General features: G+C 50.0%; 1 protein-coding gene across 3 annotated transcripts in view; it reads right to left on the bottom strand.

The window, feature by feature from the left end:
- RNLS (renalase, FAD dependent amine oxidase) overlaps positions 1-21629 on the bottom strand; it is an 831746-nt gene that overhangs the window by 205950 nt on the left and 604167 nt on the right. For all 3 annotated transcript variants that reach the window (XM_069611280.1, XM_069611278.1, XM_069611279.1), the window contains exon 5: positions 17685-17858. In XM_069611280.1, the coding sequence (XP_069467381.1) occupies positions 17685-17858 (174 nt within the window). The remainder of the gene's footprint in view (positions 1-17684; positions 17859-21629) is intronic.

Raw genomic sequence — 21629 nt, 5'->3', positions numbered from 1 at the left:
CTCATGTCTCCCACCACCCCCAGCCACCAGGGGCAAACTCCACCAGGCCCCCACTCATGTCTACCATCACCCCCACCCCGCAGCCACCAGGGGCAGCCTCCACCAGGCCCCCACTCATGTCCACTATCACCCCCACCCCCCAGCAGTGCAGGGGCAGCCTCCACCAGGCCCCCACTCATGTCCAACTCATGTCTCCCACCACCCCCACCCCCCAGCCACCAGGGGCACCCTCCACCAGGCCCGACTCATGTCTACCATCACCCCCACACCCCAGCATCCAGGGGCAGCCTCCACCAGGCCCCCACCCATGTCTACCATCACCCCCAACCCCCAGCAGTGCAGGGGCAGCCTCCACCAGGCCCCCACTCATGTCTCCCACCATCCCCACCCCCCAGCATCCAGGGGCAGCCTCCACCAGGCCCCTACTCATGTCTCCCACCACCCCCAGCCACCAGGGGAAGCCTCCACCAGGCACCCACTCATGTCTCCCACCACCCCCACCCCCCAGCCACCAGGGGCAGCCTCCACCAGGCCCCCACTCATGTCTCCCACCATCCCCACCCCCCAGCATCCAGGGGCAGCCTCCACCAGGCCCCTACTCATGTCTCCCACCACCCCCAGCCACCAGGGGAAGCCTCCACCAGGCCCCCACTCATGTCTCCCACCACCCCCACCACCCCGCCACCAGGGGCAGCCTCCACCAGGCCCCCACTCATGTCTCCCATCACCCCCACCCCCCAGCAGTGCAGGGGCAGCCTCCACCAAGCCCCCACTCATGTCTCCCACCACCCCCACCCCCCAGCAGTGCAGGGGCAGCCTCCACCAGGCCTCCACTCATGTCCCCCAGCCAACATGTCACCACAATGTAGATCCCTGGCCCTTATGGTCAGCCTCCAAATGCCAAACACCCACCCGAGTATTGCATCCACCCACTTAGAAATGGCAAAAACATGATAGAACCCCAATTGCAAGTTTGGAAATGAACACATGTCCCTCACATACACCCAATGGGTGGCAGTGAATGTCAAAACCCATATCATGATATGCATGAAACCAATGAGATGATACTACACATTGAACTTTGAAGACAAAATATATATTAAAAGCAACATAAATTGAATCAAAAATAAACAAACAATAATAGAAATTAAAAAAAAAAAAAAACAGCAGGTCCGTGAAATAATGCAAAACCACAAATCATAATGCAAAGGAAAGGTGTCCAAAGTCACAGTCCAAAAAGGTAAATCCAATGGAAAATTAAAATCGAAAACCATTGCTCCATGGGGAAATCATAATAAAAATTGAAAATCCAAAAGTCAACTATGTACAGATAAACAATCCAGGGTCCATGATCCCAACCGAAGAAATGAAACCTATCTAATAACACTACCTAAAAAAAACAACTATATACAAAAATGTGGCCCATTGTCCAAAAAAAATGCTAAACCAAAGGAAATCTAACACTAACTATAGAACTATTTACAAGGGCAGCGGGCTAGTCCGACGGCTCACTTCGGGATGTTCCGGGCCAGGGCATCATCGAACTCCTGCTCAATGTCCCGGAGGCGGTCCTCCTCCATGGCCCCGAGGGTCCACAGGGCCGTCCACATGTTCACCCCAAACTCCATGCGGATTGCCTCGAGGCACTCGGCCCGCCTCAGGGCCCTCCGCATGGAGTTCTCCGCCCTGACCATCGTGAGCCGTGCCTCTTCCGCCCGCTGCCGCTCCACATCTATGGCGTGGCCCAACCGCTGCCACACGGAAGACACTTTCCGTCCTGTGTCCTCCTGCCCTCCGGCCGATGCCTGCCCCTCCGATGTGGAAGGCCCCGAGCCATCATGGCTCCCACCACGTTGCTGCTGCTGCGCCTCTGCCCGTGCACTGCCTCCTGCTGCCTGCACATCCTCCGCTGGCTGGGGTGCAGTCGTTGATGTGGCCACCCCTGCTGGATGTCCGACTCCCGACTGTGGCAGGGATGCCTCCTTCACCAGCCTGGCCGCACCGTCAGAGGCAGCTCCACAGGGCACCCAGGTGACTGATGGGTGGGAAGATGGCACGGAGGACGACTGGCGCATAGGGGGTTCAGTTGAGGAAGGGGTCGTAGCAAGCCCCATCAAACGGAGGAATCCGGCCTGGGTGACCTGTCTCAGTAGGCCGACACGGTCAACGAGCCATTCAAGATGATGTGCAGTCTCCTCATGAAAAGACTGCAGGTCACCTCGCATGGCCCGTTGACGCAACGCCACACCAGTCAGGACAGGCTCAACCCGGACCCGGATAGCCACGTCCGCAGGCAGAGGAAGGCCAGTTGTCGTGAGCTCATCCCCTGCCTGAAAACGGGTCTGGACGTAGGCATCCCTGCTGGTGCAAGATGATGCAGTGACAGGATCAGGGACAGGATTGCACACAGGCACCTCCGCGGCGACCTGTGCTGCCTCCTGTCCCTGGTCCTGCACTGCACCACTAGCACCAGTGGAATCCCCATCTCCAGACCCAGTCTCTGTTGCTTGCACGGCCTCCTCCTCCACCAAACCCCCACCAACCTGGATGACTCCGTGCCATCTTCCCCCGTTGGGCCCTGTGGGGTCCCAGCTGCCCCTTCTGCTGCCGAGGAGTCCAACTCAGACCTCCGCCTCTTGGACCTCCCCCCGGCAGCTGCGGCCTAGGACGCGGCACCGGACTCCTCACTCCCCGACGAGATCACAACTTGGGAGGGGAGCCGGGCCTTGCGTCTCCGGCTGGCGGTGCGATCCCCGCCGCTGTGCTCCACAGCACCTTCTCCGCCCTCTTCATCAGTTGACACTGCAGACAGGGACAAATAAAACACAGGCATCAGGGCACTGTACAATGGACACACACACATGACAGTTGCACATGAGTGGCATTGACAAACCTCAGACATGGCATCACAATCGGCAACACACATGTCATTTCAACTTGCACACATGAGCCATACCACAGCCACATCGCAACTGCCAGCACCATCCATACACATACAACAGCATGAGCAGGCAAAGGTGAGCCAGACATCACATGCAACACGGAGTGCACTACACATGCACGCACACCACCACACTTGCATGCATGTGTACACCTCAGCCAACTGTCGCAGTGTTCCGATGGGCATCCATGTCACATCTGCCAATCAGGCTTCCACATCCCGCTGTCACATGCATCCATGTTGCATCACTGTTGCACCCTTGTCAAATACACACACATGCACATGTACACAGTGCTGATACATGCAGCTGAAAACAACATACATGCGTGACATCACGAACATGCCCACTTACATACACATTCATCCAAACATGTGTGCCCACACAACTGCATTTGGCATGCAAGCCTACACACACAAGCACCACCCATGTCTCACACATGACAGCCCTCGCATGTGTTAGCCTCACGGTCCTGTACACCCCGACCCATACTCGGCCCCATACAAACAGATGTGCAACCGGCACACTACTGGCACATCACCCCACGCACAGTTTACAATCATGATGCATGTACACTTACCGCTCGACTCCAGACGGGTCTGCCTCTCAAGGACCTGGACGTGGAGCGCTGGGGATATGCATTCCAGGACCCTCCCTCATCTGATCTTCCGACAAGTGGCCCCGGCGCCCCTTAGCATCCGCTGCCTTTAAGAGGCGCCGGGCCTTGTTCAGGGTCTTGGACCTGAAGTCCTCCCAGCGCTTCTTGACATGTTGGAAGTCGCGGACTGCCACCTCCTCCGCGTTGATGGCAGTCACGATGTCCGTCCAGATCCGAGTCCGTCCTTCCTTGTCGGCGTGCACACTTCCGTAGAGGGCATCATACTGCCCCAGGACTTGCTCCACCAGGACACCAACTTCCCTGGCACTGAAGCTGGTGCCCCTGTGCCTCTCTGGCCGGGGGTTGTCGGTGGTGCCAGATGTTGCAGTGCCCAACATGACAACCCCAGAGGCAGGAGTGGGTGGGCAACTGGGTCCTGGTGATAACAGAGCACACGTGGTAAAACTGCACGTCCGAGTGTCATCGCGTGTAATCGGAGGTAAGTGAGCGTACACGCGATTGGCCTGGGTACGTGTATTTCTGGGGTGCGCAGGAAGTTTCACACGCGATTGGTGGAAATCCACGTGTGCTCTGTCATCACGTGTTATGAGGGAAACACCCGCGCGCGCATCACGTCACAGACGCGCTTACGCGGTAAGGGCCTTTGGTGCAATGAAATCGCATATGCGTGCTGACGTGCATACGCGCTAAGGGCCTTTCCTCGATTTACACGCAGACGTGCAGGATTTTCACGTGCAAAATCACTCCGTATCAAGCTGGCCACGCATAAGCACACGGAAGACCACGCTCCTGCCCAGAAGGCCGAATTACTGCCCCCCAGAACCCCGAGCATGCTCCCACCTGCCATCTGCTGCTGCCTGACTGCCTGCTGCCCACGTGCCCTGCCATTTGCTGCCTGCACATCAGCCAGGGGTGCTGTTGCTGTGACCACCCCTGCTGGAACCTAAGACTCCCAACTGGGATTCCATCGCTCCACAGCCCAGCCCCAGGACCCAGTTGCCCACCCACTCCTGCCTCTGGGGTTGTCATGTCGGGCACTGCAACATCTGGCACCACTGACAACCCCCAGCCAGAGAGGCAGAGGGGCACCATCTTCAGTGCCAGGGAAGTTGGTGTCCTGGTGGAGCAAGTCCTGGGGCAGTATGATGCCCTCTACGGAAGTGTGCGCGCCGACAAGGAAGGATGGACTCGGATCTGGACGGACATCGTGACTGCCATCAACGCGGAGGGGGTGGCAGTCCGCGACTTCCAACATGTCAAGAAGCGCTGGGAGGACTTCAGGTCCAGGACCCTGAACAAGGCCCGGAGCCTCTTGAAGGCAGCGGATGCTAAGGGGAAGATCAGATGAGGGTCCTGGAACGCATATCCCCAGCGCTCCACGTCCAGGTCCTTGAGAGGCAGACCCGTCTGGAGTCGAGCGGTAAGTGTACATGCATCATGATTGTAAGCTGTGCGTGTGGTGATGTGCCAGTAGTGTGCCGGTTGCACATCTGTTTGTATGGGGCCGAGTATGGGTGGGGGTGTACAGGACCGTGAGGCTAACACATGCGAGGGCTGTCATGTGTGAGACATGGATGGTGCTTGTGTGTGTAGGCTTGCATGCCAAATGCAGTTGTGTGGGCACACATGTTTGGATGAATGTGTATGTAAGTGGGCATGTTCGTGATGTCACGCATGTATGTTGTTTTCAGCTGCATGTATCAGCACTGTGTACATGTGCATGTGTGTGTATTTGACAAGGGTGCAACAGTGATGCAACATGGATGCATGTGACAGCGGGATGTGGAAGCCTGATTGGCAGATGTGACATGGATGTCCATCGGAACACTGCGACAGTTGGCTGAGGTGTACACATGCATGCAAGTGTGGTGGTGTGCGTGCATGTGTAGTGCACTCCCTGTGTTGCATGTGATGTCTGGCTCATGCTGTTGTATGTGTATGGATGGTGCTGGCAGTTGCGATGTGGCTGTGGTATGGCTCATGTGTGCAAGTTGAAATGACATGTGTGTTGCCGATTGTGATGCCATGTCTGAGGTTTGCCAATGCCACTCATGTGCAACTGTCATGTGTGTATGTGTCCATTGTACAGTGCCCTGATGCCTGTGTTTTATTTCTCCCTGTCGGCAGTGTCAACTGATGAAGAGGGCGGAGAAGGTGCTGCGGAGCACAGCGACGGGGATCGCACCGCCAGCCGGAGACGCAAGGCCCAGCTCCCCTCCCAGGTTGTGATCTCGTCGGGGAGTGAGGAGTCCGGTGCCGCGTCCTAGGCCGCAGCTGCCGGGGGGAGGTCCAAGAGGCGGAGGTCGGAGTTGGACTCCTCGGCAGCAGAAGGGGCAGCTGGGACCCCACAGGGCCCAACGGGGGAAGATGGCACGGAGTCATCCAGGTTGGTGGGCGGTTTGGTGGAGGAGGAGGCCGTGCAAGCAACAGAGATGGGGTCTGGAGGTGGGGATTCCACTGGTGCTAGTGGTGCAGTGCAGGACCAGGGACAGGAGGCAGCACAGGTCGCCGCGGAGGTGCATGTGTGCAATCCTGTCACTGCATCATCTTGCACCAGCAGGGATGCCTACGTCCAGACCCGTTTTCAGGCAGGGGATGAGCTCACGACAACTGGCCTTCCTCTGCCTGCGGACGTGGCTATCCGGGTCCAGGTTGAGCCTGTCCTGACTGGTGTGGCGTTGCATCAACGGGCCATGCGAGGTGACCTGCAGTCTTTTCATGAAGAGGCTGCACGTCATCTCGAATGGCTCGTTGACCGCGTTGGCCTACTGGGACAGGTCACCCAGGCCGGATTCCTCCGTTTGATGGGGCTTGCTACGACCCCCTCCTCCACTGAAACCCCTATGCGCCAGTCATCCTCCATGCCATCTTCCCACCCATCAGTCACCTGGGTGCCCTGTGGAGCTGCCTCTGACGGTGCGGCCAGGCTGGTGGAGGAGGCATCCCTGCCACAGTTGGGAGTCGGACGTCCAGCAGGGGTGGCCACATCAACGACTGCACCCCAGCCAGCGGAGGATGTGCAGGCAGCAGGAGGCAGCGCACGGGCAGAGGCGCAGCAGCAGCAACGTGGTGGGAGCCATGATGGCTCGGGGCCTTCCACATCGGAGGGGCAGGCATCGGCCGGAGGACCCAGGACGGGAAGTGTCTTCCGCGTGGCAGCGGTTGGGCCACGCCATAGATGCAGAGCGGCAGCGGGCGGAAGAGGCACGGCTCACGATGGTCAGGGCAGAGAACTCCATGCGGAGGGCCCTGAGGCGGGCCGAGTGCCTCGAGGCAATCCGCAGGGAGTTTGGGGTGAACATGTGGACGGCCCTGCGGACCCTCGGGGCCATGGAGGAGGACCGCCTCCGGGACATTGAGCAGGAGTTCGATGATGCCCTGGCCCGGAACATCCCGAAGTGAGCAGTCGGACTAGACCGCTGCTCTTGTAAATAGTTCTATAGTTAGTGTTAGGTTTAGCATTTTTTTTGGACCTTTTGGACAATGGGCCACATTTTTGTATATAGTTATTTTTTTTAGGTAGTGTTATTAGATAGGTTTCATTTCTTCGGTTGGGATCATGGACCCTGGATTCTTTATCTGTACATAGTTGACTTTTGGATTTTCAATTTTTATTATGATTTCCCCATGGAGCAATGGTTTTCGATTTTAATTTTCCATTGGATTTACTTTTGTGGACTGTGACTTTGGACACCTTTCCTTTGCATTATGATTTGTGGTTTTGCATTATTTCACGGACCTGCTGTTTTTTTTTTTTATTTCTATTATTGTTTGTTTATTTTTGATTCAATTTATGTTGCTTTTAATACATATTTTTTCTTCAAAGTTCAATGTGTAGTATCATCTCATTGGTTTCATGCATATCATGATATGGGTTTTGACATTCACTGACACCCATTGGGTGTATGTGAGGGACATGTGTTCATTTCCAAACTTGCAATTGGGGGTTCTATCATGTTTTTGCCATTTCTAAGTGGGTGGATGCAATACTCGGGTGGGTGTTTGGCATTTGGAGGCTGACCATAAGGGCCAGGGATCTACATTGTGGTGACATGTTGGCTGGGGGACATGAGTGGGGGCCTGGTGGAGGCTGCCCCTGCACAGCTGGGGGTGTGGGGGTGATGGGAGACATGAGTGGGGGCCTGGTGGAGGCTGCCCCTGGTGGCTGGGGGGGTGGGGGTGGGGGTGGTGTGAGACATGAGTGGGGGCCTGGTGGAGGCTGCCCCTGGATGCTGGGGGGTGTGGGTGGTGGGAGACATGAGTGGGGACCTGGTGGAGGCTGCCCCTGATGGCTGGGGGGTGGTGGGAGACATGAGTTGGACATGAGTGGGGGCCTGGTGGAGGCTGCCCCTGCACTGATGGGGGGTGGGGGTGATAGTAGACATGAGTGGGGGCCTGGTGGAGGCTGCCCCTGGTGGCTGGGGGGTGGGGGTGGTGGGAGACATGAGTGGGGGCCTGGTGGAGGGTGCCCCTGGTGGCTGGGGGTGATGGTAGATATGAGTGGGGGCCTGGTGGAGGCTGCCCCTGGATGCTGGGGGGTGAGGGTGCAGGGGGACATGAGTGAGGGCCTGGTGGAGGCTGCCCCTGCACTGCTGGGGGGTGGGGTGGTGGGAGACATGAGTGGGGGCCTGGTGGAGGCTGCCCCTGCACTGCTGGGGGTTGGGGGTGATGGGAGACATGAGTGGGGGCCTGGTGGAGGCTGCCCCTGGTGGCTGGGGGTGGGGGTGGTGGTAGACATGAGTGGGGGCCTGGTGGAGGCTGCCCCTGGTGGCTGGGGGGTGGGGGTGGTGGGATACATGAGTGGGGGCCTGGTGGAGGCTGCCCCTGGATGCTGGGGGGTGGGGGTGATGGGAGACATGAGTGGGGGCCTGGTGGAGGCTGCTCCTGCACTGCCGGGGGGTGGGGGTGGTGGGAGACATGAGTGCGGGCCTGGTGGAGGGTGTCCCTGGTGGCTGGGGGGTGGGGGTGGTGGTAGACATGAGTGGGGGCCTGGTGGAGGGTGCCCCTGGTGGCTGGGGGGTGGGGTTGCAGGGAGACATGAGTTGGACATGAGTGGGGGCCTGGTGGAGGCTGCCCCTGCACTGCTGGGGGGCGGGGGTGGTAGTAGACATGAGTGGGGGCCTGGTGGAGGCTGCCCCTGCACTGCTGGGGGGTGGGGGTGGTGGTAGACATGAGTGGGGGCCTGGTGGAGGGTGCCCCTGGTGGCTGGGGGGTGGGGGTGGTGGGAGACATGAGTGGGTGCCTGGTGGAAGTGGCCCCCGGTGGCTGGGGGGTGGGGCTGATGGTAGACATGAGTGGGGGCCTGGTGGATGCTGCCCCTGGATGCTGGGGGTGCAGGGGGACATGAGTGGGGGCCTGGTGGACGCTGCCCCTGCACTGCTGGGGGGTGGGGGTGGTGGTAGACATGAGTGGGGGCCTGGTGGAGGCTGCCCCTACACTGCTGGGGGGTGGGGGTGGTGGTAGACATGAGTGGGGGCCTGGTGGAGGCTGCCCCTGCACTGCTGGGGGGTGGGGGTGATGGGAGACATGAGTGGGGGCCTGGTGGAGGCTGCCCCTGGTGGCTGGGGGGTGGGGGTGGTGGGAGACATGAGTGGGGGCCTGGTGGAGGCTGCCCCTGGATGCTGGGGGGTGGGGGTGGTGGGAGACATGAGTGGGGGCCTGGTGGAGGCTGCCCCTGGTGGCTGGGGGTGCCGGGGGACATGCGTTGGTGGGCAGTAGTGCAAGGTGACATGTGAGTTGGCTGGGAGGCATGGCCATGGTGGATGAGGTGCCTGCGGGACATGTGCAGGGTAGGCCCTTGTGGAGTGGGCCACCTGCAGGGGCCGTGGAGGGTGTAGAGGGAACACCTGGGAGGACCCACACGTGCAATTCACGTGTGGTGCTGCCCGCGCACCCCTGGAATACACGTACCCTGATGGAATCGCGTGTGATACTTCCTGCGCACCCCTGAAATACACGTACCCTGCTGCTTTTGCGTGTGATACTTCCCGCGCACCCCTGGAATACACGTACCCTGATGGAATTGCGTGTGATACTTCCCGCGCACCCCTGAAATACACGTACCCTGCTGCTTTTTCGTGTGATACTTCCCACGCACCCCTGAAATACACGTACCCTGCTGCTTTTGCGTGTGATACTTCCCGCGCACCCCTGGAATACACGTACCCTGCTGCTTTTGCATGTGATACTTCCCGCGCACCCCTGGAATACACGTACCCTGATGGAATCACGTGTGATACTTCCCGCGTACCCCTGAAATACACGTACCCTGTTGCTTTTTCGTGTGATACTTCCCACGCACCCCTGAAATACACGTACCCTGCTGCTTTTGCGTGTGATACTTCCCACGCACCCCTGGAATACACGTACACTGCTGTTTTTGCGTGTGATACTTCCCGCGCACCCCTGGAATACACGTGCCCTGATGGAATCGCGTGTGTTACTTCCCACGCACCCCTGATGTACACGTACCCAGGACAATCGCGTGTGGGACATCCCGCGAACCACTGAAATACACGTTCCCCGCTTGGAGTTTGCTGTTTGCCAGCCCTGTGAACTGGTCCAGGGCTAGCGCACCCCTTTGCGATGATTTGGGGATTTTGAAGGCTTTTCCTTGCGCAAGGGCGTTCTTGGGGGCGTAACTGGCGCTGCTGCAGGGTCGCTGCGCCACTCTGCGCCATGGCTGGTTTCGGAGGCTAAAATCCATGAATACGCTGTGCGAAGAAAAGGATTTTTTCGCACGTGGCTGGCGCAGTGTATCGCATGGGGACACTGTGCGCCAGCCGCGTGCGCCATTTTTGTGCGAATTTCTATGAATTACCCTATAAATCAATTGTTGAATGCTTCATTTGGGGGACTCCCCTATGTGTGTTGTTCACACTGCCACCATTCTAAGTATAAATATGAATTTACTGGCCACAAGTATTTGTCATGCCAATCACTGGCATTCATAATTAATAGCAAGACAATTCACTGAACCCAATATTTTATTTTTTCCTATGATAATCAATTTTCCTTTTTTCATCACACAGCTTTACATTATTGCAAAATTGCATGCCATGTGTCCGGTCCCTTCATCAAGTGCAATAAAATCAAAGAAAAGTAACTTAGTACCACACAAATAAAAAATGTCACCTGAATCTACAAATTGTTAAAATACACATAAATTAGCAAGAGTTGCTAGTGTTATTCAAAACAAGAAGCATAACAGTTGCGGTAAAAGGTAGATCAAACACCATGCTCAGGATGTAGTCAACCTTCCAAATGGTTAACAGTTATATCCAGGTGAAAGGGCAATGGACAGCAATAGATGGAAACAAGAGACTTTCAAAGGTCATTCAAATATGCCCGATGTATCATAAAAATGAACAAAATACAATACGACCAACTTTATCGATCAGATCAAAAACATTACATAAAGCCAAGTCGCCGACTGGTTGCCATCAAGAAAACCACTGTAAAAAAATGTATCCCGAGCATTTCTTTTTGAGAGATTTACGTCGTCTTAAACGAACTATGTGTTCCTAAATGCAAAGTTTCAGTTGGCTCACAGAATGTTGTGCTGATAAAAAGGGGTAACACCTCATCACTGAGCATACGTTTACTGAGCAAACGAAAATGTTGAATTTCGACATACCCTTTTCACCCATATATATTAAGGGCGATGGGCCAAGTAAATAAAACATGTGGAGGGGTGTGGGTAGGGGGGCTGCAGGGGTGTTTCCCTCTGCAAATATATGCGGTAAAAAGCGGGTAAAAAAACAGAATCGACATATCCGTTTGCGCAGTAAAAGATATGCAGTAATCACATAGATCCAATAAAACGTGCCGAGCCAAACTTGACTCCATGTTACTTAAACAAATACCACACTTAGAATTACTCATGTATTCTTTATGTTTCCATTCAGTTTGTCCAATATATATTTGTCCATAGAAATAGAAAGGCTATAGAAATATTTGTATGGACTTTAGATCAATTATTCGGACCAGTTCTGGAATACTTTGCTTAGAGCAGACTCTGTAGTCATATCCTCTGCTGCCTTACACATATGGGAGGAATTCCTGAAACTCGTAGAATGAATAGGACATGTTTTATGTGTTACTCATTTTTAGTGTCTTATGTATAAGAATTGTTGGGTTTTAATAATGTATTTATTAATGATATAGACGATGTAATGATGATTTTACTGTGTTTAAGGCGTGTTTATTAGCCAGATTACACAATAAAGAAAACGAAAAATAAACGGGTCCATATGGAGACAATATATAACAATCTGACAAATAAGTCATGATTGCCTAAAGAAAATCTTCTGACCTATCTTCGGATGGCTAATATGTTCTCCTTTTATTGCGTTTCTGCAAGTAACACAAGCAAGACAAGGAAAAATGCCTTTTTTTGTATTAAGAATTTATTTTGGATCCTTTCTTTTCAAACAGGCTTCTTTAGCGACAATAGTTTAACCTGATGTTTAACTGAAAATTGTGGAATATCCCTTCTAAACGTTATTCCAGGCAGTGCAAGTAAGGCAGGCAAACGTGGCTTTTTATTCTGAATGAATGATTGTTACTCTGACTGATTTCCAGACAATCTGCCATAGTCACATAATTTAAGATATTTCTCTGATGGTTAAATTGAGATCTTGGGCTATCCCTCCTAATGTTTTTATTGTGTTGCAAGATTGGCCAGTATTTAAAATGAATACACTTAATTTGCGCTACGGCTAGGCCTTATTTTAGAAACGCAGCTCATTCTCTCTCTTTATGATGGGTCGATTTTTGGGGAAGGGTATTTCACTTCTCTTCATCAAAGCAAAGGTGTGCAGAGCGGCTTGAACAGCTTTTCATTAGCAACCTCGTGCTGGTGACTTACCTTTGATTGTTTATGGGGTTCGTTTTTCAGACAACCTCTATTGGGTGCCTCAAGCCAATGCTTGAACTAAAATGAAGCAATCTGCTGGTGCGATCAAGTCCTTGTAGAGAAGGTTGGGCAGATACTCCATCAAGGCTAGAATAAAGTTATTTAAAGCCAAATCGATATATCAAGTGCTGTAAGATCTATTGATTTGGGGTTTGCATGCACGTGACAGATTTAATTCTATGGAGCCCACTTTAAAAAAAATCTCTTATGAGTGCATGTAAATTGGCATTCAACATTATTGTACAAGACGTGGCTTATGTATACTGGATTAGGGACCAACTATTCAGCCAGGAAAGGAATGGGTTAAAATCCGGCTTGGCGAGGAGCACTTGTTTTACACAGTGACACTGTTCAGGACGAGTGCTCCTACCAGGAAACCAATATGATTATCTAGCTTTTGGCAATTAGGGAAAGTAACGCATGCTGTTGGGAGAGGCAGACAGGTTTTTCCTCCATTCCACAAGCATCCAGTCTCAAGCAAATCCGATTCTGAAAGTCACAGTCCTACCAGAGAGATGAGAGGCACCCTGGGCCAATGTCATTTCTTAGACATTGGTAATCAGCTATCTCAACACTAACCAATGGTCATGTCTTAGCCCTATTTGAATTTAGTCAGGTTCCAGACCTACATAAGGTGGATCAGCAAGCTGAAAATATATCACTTACAGATGTTGGGCAGCTTGGCACACTGCATGGGTAACACACAGTGACCAGATTGCTGACCATGTAGCACGGGGCTGGCAGAGGATACCACTCACTTTCCGCTATTTTGCCCATGAAAAGTTGGTTTGTGACAAATACAGTGGAAGCCGATTTGTCACAACTATAGAGAATATATATCACTGCTTCTGAAATTGGAAGACAGTCGCATCTTTTCTCTCTGGCAACTTCTGCTAAAAAAGCAGAGAGCTGCAGAAGATACAGGGTGAACACGTAGTTCCTATTAGGGGATTTGATATTGGAGTTACTTTGTTGTAATTTATTTTCATGTTTTTGTTTACATACCATTGAAGGGTTATTTCCATGGTATGTTGTGCATCTTCAAAAAAACAAGGGGGGTCCTGGGAGTCTCTCTGCCAGACATTAGACCCGGTTGCAAGAGCTTTGCCCAGATTCTTTAGATCACTATCTTTCACAGAGGAGAAATATCCCAAACATATCAGTCTTTGTCCTGCACAGGTCAGTCCAGCACCGAAATGCTAGGCAACAGCAACCCAAGACACGTGTTTCGGTCTGGTTGGACCTCATTAGTACGGTGGAGCTGTGCCTCTCTAAGAATAGTGAGCAAGTGGTCCATGGGGGTCATTACGACCCTGCAGGTAGCCATCTATTTGCGGCATGGCTACCCCCATTCCGGGTACCGGGTCCGGGTTCCTGGAATGGGGAAATACCTGGCCATTCGGCCTTGGAGGGCCCGGTATTTCCCCATTCCAGGAACCCATCCCCATTCCCATTCGAGCCCCCATAGGGCTCAATGGGAATGGGGAGCATGCTAACAGCGGGCCGTTAATGACGGGCCCATTGTTAGCATGCTGGTCTGCTCGTGGGACCCGCTAAGGACACCTGGTAAAACCAGGCATCCTTAGCGGGTCCCGCGAGGAGACCTCGTAATGAGGCGGTAGGTGGTTAACAGGGCCGGCAGCTCTACTGGCCCCGTTAACCCCCTACCGCCAGGGTCGTAATGACCCCACATGTCTGGATTCCCCTAGTAATTTAGTTTGAGACACAAAGTTACTTAATTCATGCAAAACACAAGGGGGGTCCTGGGAGTCCCTCTGCCGGACATTAATCCCAGTTACAAGAGCCTTACCCAGATTCTTTAGCTCACTATCTTTCACAGAGGAGAAATATCCCACACATATCGGTCTTTGTCCTGCCCAGGGGCAGTCCAGCACCGAAATGCTAGGCAATTCTCCTCTGTTATACATCTTGACTCATTCTATTCTAATCTGTCGCCAGTCAATGGTGCCTTCAATACTCAAATTGCTTAGCTTGTAGCACCCCAGAGTGTATTTTGATTCATGAGGTATGTATGTATCTGCTAGGTCTTTTGATGAAGTTCAGATAAAATATGTTGTTGTTGGAAAGAATACACACTGCTTTATAGGTATATGGGTGGTGTGCCAAGCCACTGATTGGCAAAGGTGGATGTTTAGTTGGGGCAGATTAGATGTGGCTTTGGATGTGGATTTTGTATTTTATATGCTTGGTTGCATATTTTAATATTTACGTGTACGAAACATGCTTTATGGATTGTTTTTATTTAGAAAATAGACTTGTATCTGATCTAATCTTAGTAACTTCTTGCTTGAAATTGATTTTTAATTTTAGCAGGTGCTTTGAGAAACTACTTTCATGCTTGATGTCCGTTTTATTAAGAATTGCAAGTAAGGAAAAATCAAGATGGCTTTCTAGAGGTGTATGTAAATTGCATACAATTATATGGAGATTTTGCGGGAGTCTGACCTCATTTGATACTTTTTTGTCCACACATTGTAATTATGTTTGAATTAATCTTTCAACTACAATACTACTTGATGACAACCATCACAAGAGATATAGAAGTAAACTATATACCGAACCCATGTATTTCACGTTTTTTCCATAGCTCAAATATTAAAAGGAACTGATTGTCAAGCCACTAATTGTGAGTATGACTGAAATAGCTGTGAGAGGCGTGGAAAAAGAGCAAGCAGGGGAGCAGAGCGAGCAGTCGAGAGTGGGAGAGGCGGTAACATTGAAGTGGCTGGAGCACAGGAGGAGGAGTGGCACAGGCAAGTGGGGAGGGGAGAGGAGAGCTGGTAACAGTGTTGGAGTGGAGAGTGGGGAAAAACAGAAACAGCAAAATCACAGAGGGTGAGAAAAAAGAAAGGAGGTGAAAGACTGCTGCAGGGGAGAAGTGAGAGTATAGCAGGCGTGTACAGTGAATGGATGAAGAGACAATAAGTAGAGCAGAAGTCAGAAAGATTGCAAGAAAGATCGGGGCAGGAAGAAAAGTAAAATCCAGAAAGGTGAAAAGATACAATCGGCCATCAGAGGAGAAGAGAAGAAAGGAGAATAAGATGGCCCTATCATTGAGGGGCGTCGAAGAGAAAGAGCAAGAAGATCGAGATGAAAAGGTGGTACATCTGGGAATTTGAGATTGGGAGTTAAGAGATCATCTGAAGGGGGCACGGGTAATCCAGTATTGACAACAACTGTTGTAGGGGCATTTTCCAGTATTTTGGGGAGCTCTTTGGGTCCAACGAAAACTGGAGAAAAATGGCCCAATTGTGGGAAGACTTGGAGCAAGCCTGGACCCCATGTGTCCAGCAGATCGGGAGAACAAACCAACGAAAACTCCAAACTACAGTGACAGCATCGGAAAGATCTGAACCAGCCACAAAAGAAGTGCAGGGGTCCTATACCTCTGTGACACACACAAGCAGGCCACTAGGGTTTTATGTTCTATCATGTTTCATCAAACCCATGCGGAACCAGAGATGACAGTAAAGTAGCCTCCTTGTGAAATTGCGATATAGCGAAGTACTACAAATAGAAATATCTCTTAAGGTGAACCTTGTCAGCTGAATGTTCAGCCTCTACGGCATTCGTGGTGCTTCCTCCTGAATATCAGGTCTTTTTTTTCAGAAATTGAAAAGAAATCTGCAAAACACCCGTAGCCTTTTTCCCTTGAGTATATTATTCTCTTAAGAACCATATCCCATTTGACAGGATGAGCCAAGTGTCCATGCCCTTAATGTGGGCAAAGTATGCCTGCAGACTGAGGAAAGCGAGTTCATGAGCAGAATATCATGTTTTAGAATTAGGGAAAACCAAACAAGTAAATGCATCATCTAAATCAGTTCTCCAGTGACACACTGGCTCCTTTGTGTTTATGTCTAAACCATCAATACATCCTATGAATAATCCTGTCATCTCTAAAATACAAATACAGCTTAAGGAACCATACAATATACAAGAGACAATGTTCAAGCAAAAGGATTTTAAAAACATAGCTACATCCAGCATATCATAAGTCGATATAGCACTCTCTTCCTGTCTCTCTCTCACACATTCTCTCTGTCCCTATCTCTGTCTCTTTCTATGAGGGTGTATTCACGTGCACATTTGCTCCACCTTGTTTGTTGCTGTCAGTTGTACGACCAGAAAAAAACCTATCTTGAGAGGCCTGGGCCCTCATTACGTGTTTACTGCCTGATCTGCCAGAATTACCAGCAGATTACAGGTGCTGACAACGGTCATGGAGTCCGTGGGACTGCATGAGGGGGATTACTGGTATTACCAGTACCGGTACTGACTAATACCGGTAATAAAAGTGCCGGCTGGTGTTTGCTGTTGGGGTGCCTAACTTACCTCCAGCTTTTGGCTGCAGGTAAATCAGGCCACCCCACCGGCAAACCGGTGCTCTGCCGGTTCGGAAACATGCTGTAAACGGAATTACCAGCACGTTATTTCCAAACCGGCAGGGTCATAATAAGGTCCAATGTCTTTTTGCAAATACAGATTATTTAATTGAACCATCATTGTAAATTCTCTTTTTAACATTTTACAATTTGTATTTCCTATGGTCACTTTCAGTATATATTGTAGTCACAATAAAAATGTTCCACTTGCCTTACTGAGCAAAGCACATTATAAAAAACATAGAATTACTATATACATTATTTCCTTATAGGTTGTAATTGCAAGTATGACAGTCTGGAACATTCCAGTTCTCGTAGAGGTCAAAATACCTCTACGAGAAAGGGAAAGTGGAAAAATCGCACCAGTGAGGGTTCCGGCAGGCTTTGCATAACATCAAAGAGCATTGTGGGAACATAAGAATGATCACAAAACGTTTATATCTGACCAACATATCTGTGATAAAAGGTTGTATGCATACATTTAGAAGGATCTAAGGGAAGAATCGCAGTGCACATGCTCAATTCCTACTGCATAGACAGACACCTGAAGAAACCTTTATATTAGAAAATAATTTACTTGGATGGGAAAAAGTGAATAGCCTGCCTTGTTCTTACTTTTAATTAAGACACGTATATTGAATATGTTAGTTTCTGAAATTGTTACACATTTCAATGTGGAGTTAGTTGGTCATCAGCCAAGTCAAACAATAGAAGTGGGCACCCCCCATGTTTCAGAGTGAAAAACTTGCTCTGCTGTGAATGACAACACTCAAGTTAACATTAAATACTTCATGTTCACTTACCTATATTGCGCTTCTTATTATCAATGGAGATGAAGCGAATGCAGGGATTGTTGGTGATGTACCGAGCAGCCCAGGCGACGTCCAGCTGTGTCCCAGCTTCATAAAACAGCCCCAGCGCATAGCGAGAAGAGTAGCTCACAGCTTCCAGCTGCTGCTTTTGATTTTCGTTAATCACTGTGGAAATATACAATAAGAATTACATTCCCTGAAGGCATGTATCTTTTGTGACTGTAAAAAATGCAAAATACTTTCTTTACAATTGAACCTGATCTATCATGCACCCTCTATAATTCATACACATTAGTAAATTACAAGACAAATACCAATAGCATCCATTGTTGTGAAAAAACTGTTCTGTTGAGCTAGAGACTTCCTGTTATCCAATACATTGACAACATTCAAACGTTTAGCTTTTGAAATAATATAAGGTGGCTGGCCACTTCCTGGCTTTTGATCATAGTTCAGATCAGAAATCGACCACCGAATTAACTGTACACTGCCTGCAGTCAGTGATATTAAGTAACAAGGTAATGCACACAATTTGTGGATCTTGTGACGAATCAGCTTATTCAGGCACTTTACCAAAAGGTGGAGCCCCTTCCTGTGAGGCTAGTAAGGTGAGCCTGCTATGTGACATTCCACCTACGGGTGGCGGAAAGCACGACCTCACAGGGAGAGACTCCCTTTCCACTGAGGAACTCCCTTGTCATTATTCTCAAATATCAAGTACAACCCTATCAGTTGAAAGACAACTAGACTCCTCTTACATCTGTTATTGCAATGTAACAACAGAAGAAAGGTATCAGCCTTGGACTGTGAAGAGTAAGATCATAGGAGTGATAAGGAATACCTGTCTGTCAATCACTGAGACAAAGAAACCTAAAGGAGTTATGAAGAGTCCACTTCCAACATAAAGGAAGGACATTCTGGAGAGGCCGGAAAAGCCCCAGCCTGGCGTAATAAAAGTGGGAGGTGCCAAGAGAAGCAGGAAGAGAGACCTGGGAGTTTCAAACCGGCTGTGAGAGGGACACTTGTAACTCAGGTAGAATGCTTGCTTGCACATCGGCAAACAGAAGGAGAGACAAAGTGCACTATCTGGAGAACAGAATTGAGAAAGGTTTTCCGGAGGCTGGTGGTCCCTGGAGGGGTGTTCGAACGAGACTGGAAAGGAGCCCCAACCCTGACTTCCTGAAGTGAAGCATGCAGAGGCCGGACCAGGACAAGTCTGTCAATCCAAAGAGAATCTCAGAAGGAACACAGCATCAGAGGTGGTGGCCAAGAAGGGGAGAGAGAGCGAAGAAGCCTTTCTTTGCCGATACTACACACAGACACCAACACGTGTCAAACAAGAGAATGGAAGAAAACCAAGAAGCTGTCCTGACTAAAAGCGGAGCAGAAACAAGAAAACAGCAACTCAGTGACACAGCCCCAGTACACCAAAGGTAAAGGGGAGAGCGGGAGAACCGGGGAAAGGGGCATGGAAGACGAATGGGACAATCATACTTATGTGTGCCAGAAAACTGAATATAAAGATTGGGGTACTACTACTCTTCCAAGAGAATTGCAAGATTATTAGAAAAGTGAAAATCACTCAGGGACTTAAGAGCAGGAGTCAAACAAAGGCTTAGCCTACTTGTTTCAGTGAGAATATAAATAACACGAAGGAGGGTTGTTCTGGGAACAGATTTGTTTGTCCTAAAGAGGAAAGAAGGGTTGTGAAGCCCATATACATTAAGAGACTCGGTCAAAAGTCAGAGGACATTTAGAGAGGAATTTGAGGAATCAAAGGAACCAAAATAGAAAGGATTGGAAAAGCCCCTGGAAAGAACTGAAGGACTTATTGCAAGAGATTATCTGAAGATCCTGTACCGAGGAGAACTTTTCTGAAAAGCAATCCAGGAGAAGGGAGCTATTCTCCTGGTCTTTAGTTGGTTAGTATAAGTGGTAGGGCCATAACAGCTTAGGTTTGGACAGAGGACAGACGTTTACTTTGGACTTCACCATTGACGTTGAGCACCATAGTTTAGCTGTGATATGTAGGCAAAGCCTTAGGATAGGGGAGAGGTAGGCATTTTCTTTATTATTTTACAATAAACCTTTTTGAAAATGACTCCTTCTGACCTACCACAATCTGCAGACAGAATCTTCATGAATGCCAAGAGCCATCAGTTTGGAGACGCTACCTGTTTTTTAAAAAGGTTTGCAACATTATTAATGAGGCACTTTTGTATAGTAATAGTATGTAATTGGGATGGGTCCGCATAGCTATTAATCCTTTATTGATCAATGCCATAGATGACACCATTCTGGCAGGGTTCCAGGTAGCAAACAATGAAAAATGGGGATTGTCAAATTTGTATAGCCTCTCGCACTTACGCAAGTTATTCAAGTAAGGAGCTTCCTCAAATTGTCTTCAATAACTTATATTAAGTTCATGAAAATGTTCATAATTCTACTGTCAATCCATGCTTGTAATCATCATGAACATGTTTCAAGGTCTTAGCTTTTTTGTCAAGTGGTCAGCTGACAAAACATAAGAATTTCTTTTTAATTCATGTCATTTCTAAACACACCGCAATGCAACATATTCAGGTCCCCATGATCACCCTTGTAATGTAGTTTTAGGTGTAACCATGTTTGAGATATTCTGTCTGAGCGTAATTTGGAACCCTGTGTATTATAAAGGGTGTGAGCTTACTTCTGGGACCAGCCCAAATACACCCCCTCCCCTCTCAGGTTCAAACTTTATGTGACACACTATGAACTAATTCTGGAAGAAACTCAACCAACATATGGTATACTTGCATTTATTTTGATAATGAACATGCAATATAAATTAAATTATTAAAATGGAAAGAATGCAAGTTATGAATCACGAGTACATAGAGCACAACGGCTTACGTTCCTAGGTATTCGGAACAGGTATTCTGGAACACCGTCACATCTAGGACCCAAGCTACTCTTGCACCTGAGACCCCTTCCCTGGGACTGGCTGTGCCCCTCACTGGAACCAACACGCAAGTGGGATGTAACTGGTTAGGAACCCCTACAACTGGAGAAACTGTTTATTTCGGGTGCTTTGCACGTGCACAACAGCAAAGCCGGCGGACGAGTCCCTCACAATTAATGTGTGTATATGCTTTCATTAGGCAGGCCTGTCAGTCAGAGTGATACAAATTTATAGAATTTTTGTGTGGTGCAAAGAACAAGTTACTTTCTTACCTGGTAACGTTCTTTCGATGGGATGGTTCGACGACGTATTCCATATCTATGACATGAAATCACCAAAGCTGTGCTGCTTCAGAAACTTTTTTCGGCGTCTGCGTCCTGTGTCGATGACGTCGATGCGCCGTCGTCGAGGACCTCCTCCGACGTCCGACGTCATCCGATGTGATAAGTAGGACGCACGACGCCCGTAGCCTCAGTTGTAGTTTTTTCTCCCAGAACGTGTGACATTAGTCAACTGCCAGTCAGACACAAAGCCTTGCGGAACGTAAGCTGCAATCGCAAAAGAAATTCTGCAGCGGGGAAGGCAGGGCGGGAGCGATATGGAATACGTCGTCGGACCATCCCATCGAAAGAACGTTACCAGGTAAGAAAGTAACTTGTTCTTCGAGGGGATTGGGTCCTCCGACGTATTCCATATCTATGACAGACTCCCAAAGAAGTACCAGAGCAAGGAGGAGGGAAAGAATTTAGAATCAAAATTTAGAATAGCCAATCAAATAGCAGAGCAAAGGACCGCCTTGCCAAAGGCCAGATCCTGTCCTCGGATGGAATCGAGGGAATAGTGACGTACAAATGTATGTACTGAAGCCCAGGTGGCTGCATCACAGATGTTGCGAATAGGAACACCCCTCTGCAGGGCAGTAGATGCAGCCACACCCCTGGTAGAATGGGCCCGCAAGCCAGCCGGTGGGTCCTTACCCGCCAAGCGGTAACATT

Source organism: Ambystoma mexicanum, chromosome 8 (genome assembly GCF_040938575.1).
Source record: "Ambystoma mexicanum isolate Mex_15411 chromosome 8, UKY_AmexF1_1, whole genome shotgun sequence".
NCBI classification, from domain to species: Eukaryota; Metazoa; Chordata; class Amphibia; order Caudata; family Ambystomatidae; genus Ambystoma; species Ambystoma mexicanum.
Note: the sequence above shows the minus strand (reverse complement) of the source record. Positions and strands in the feature narration are given on the sequence as shown.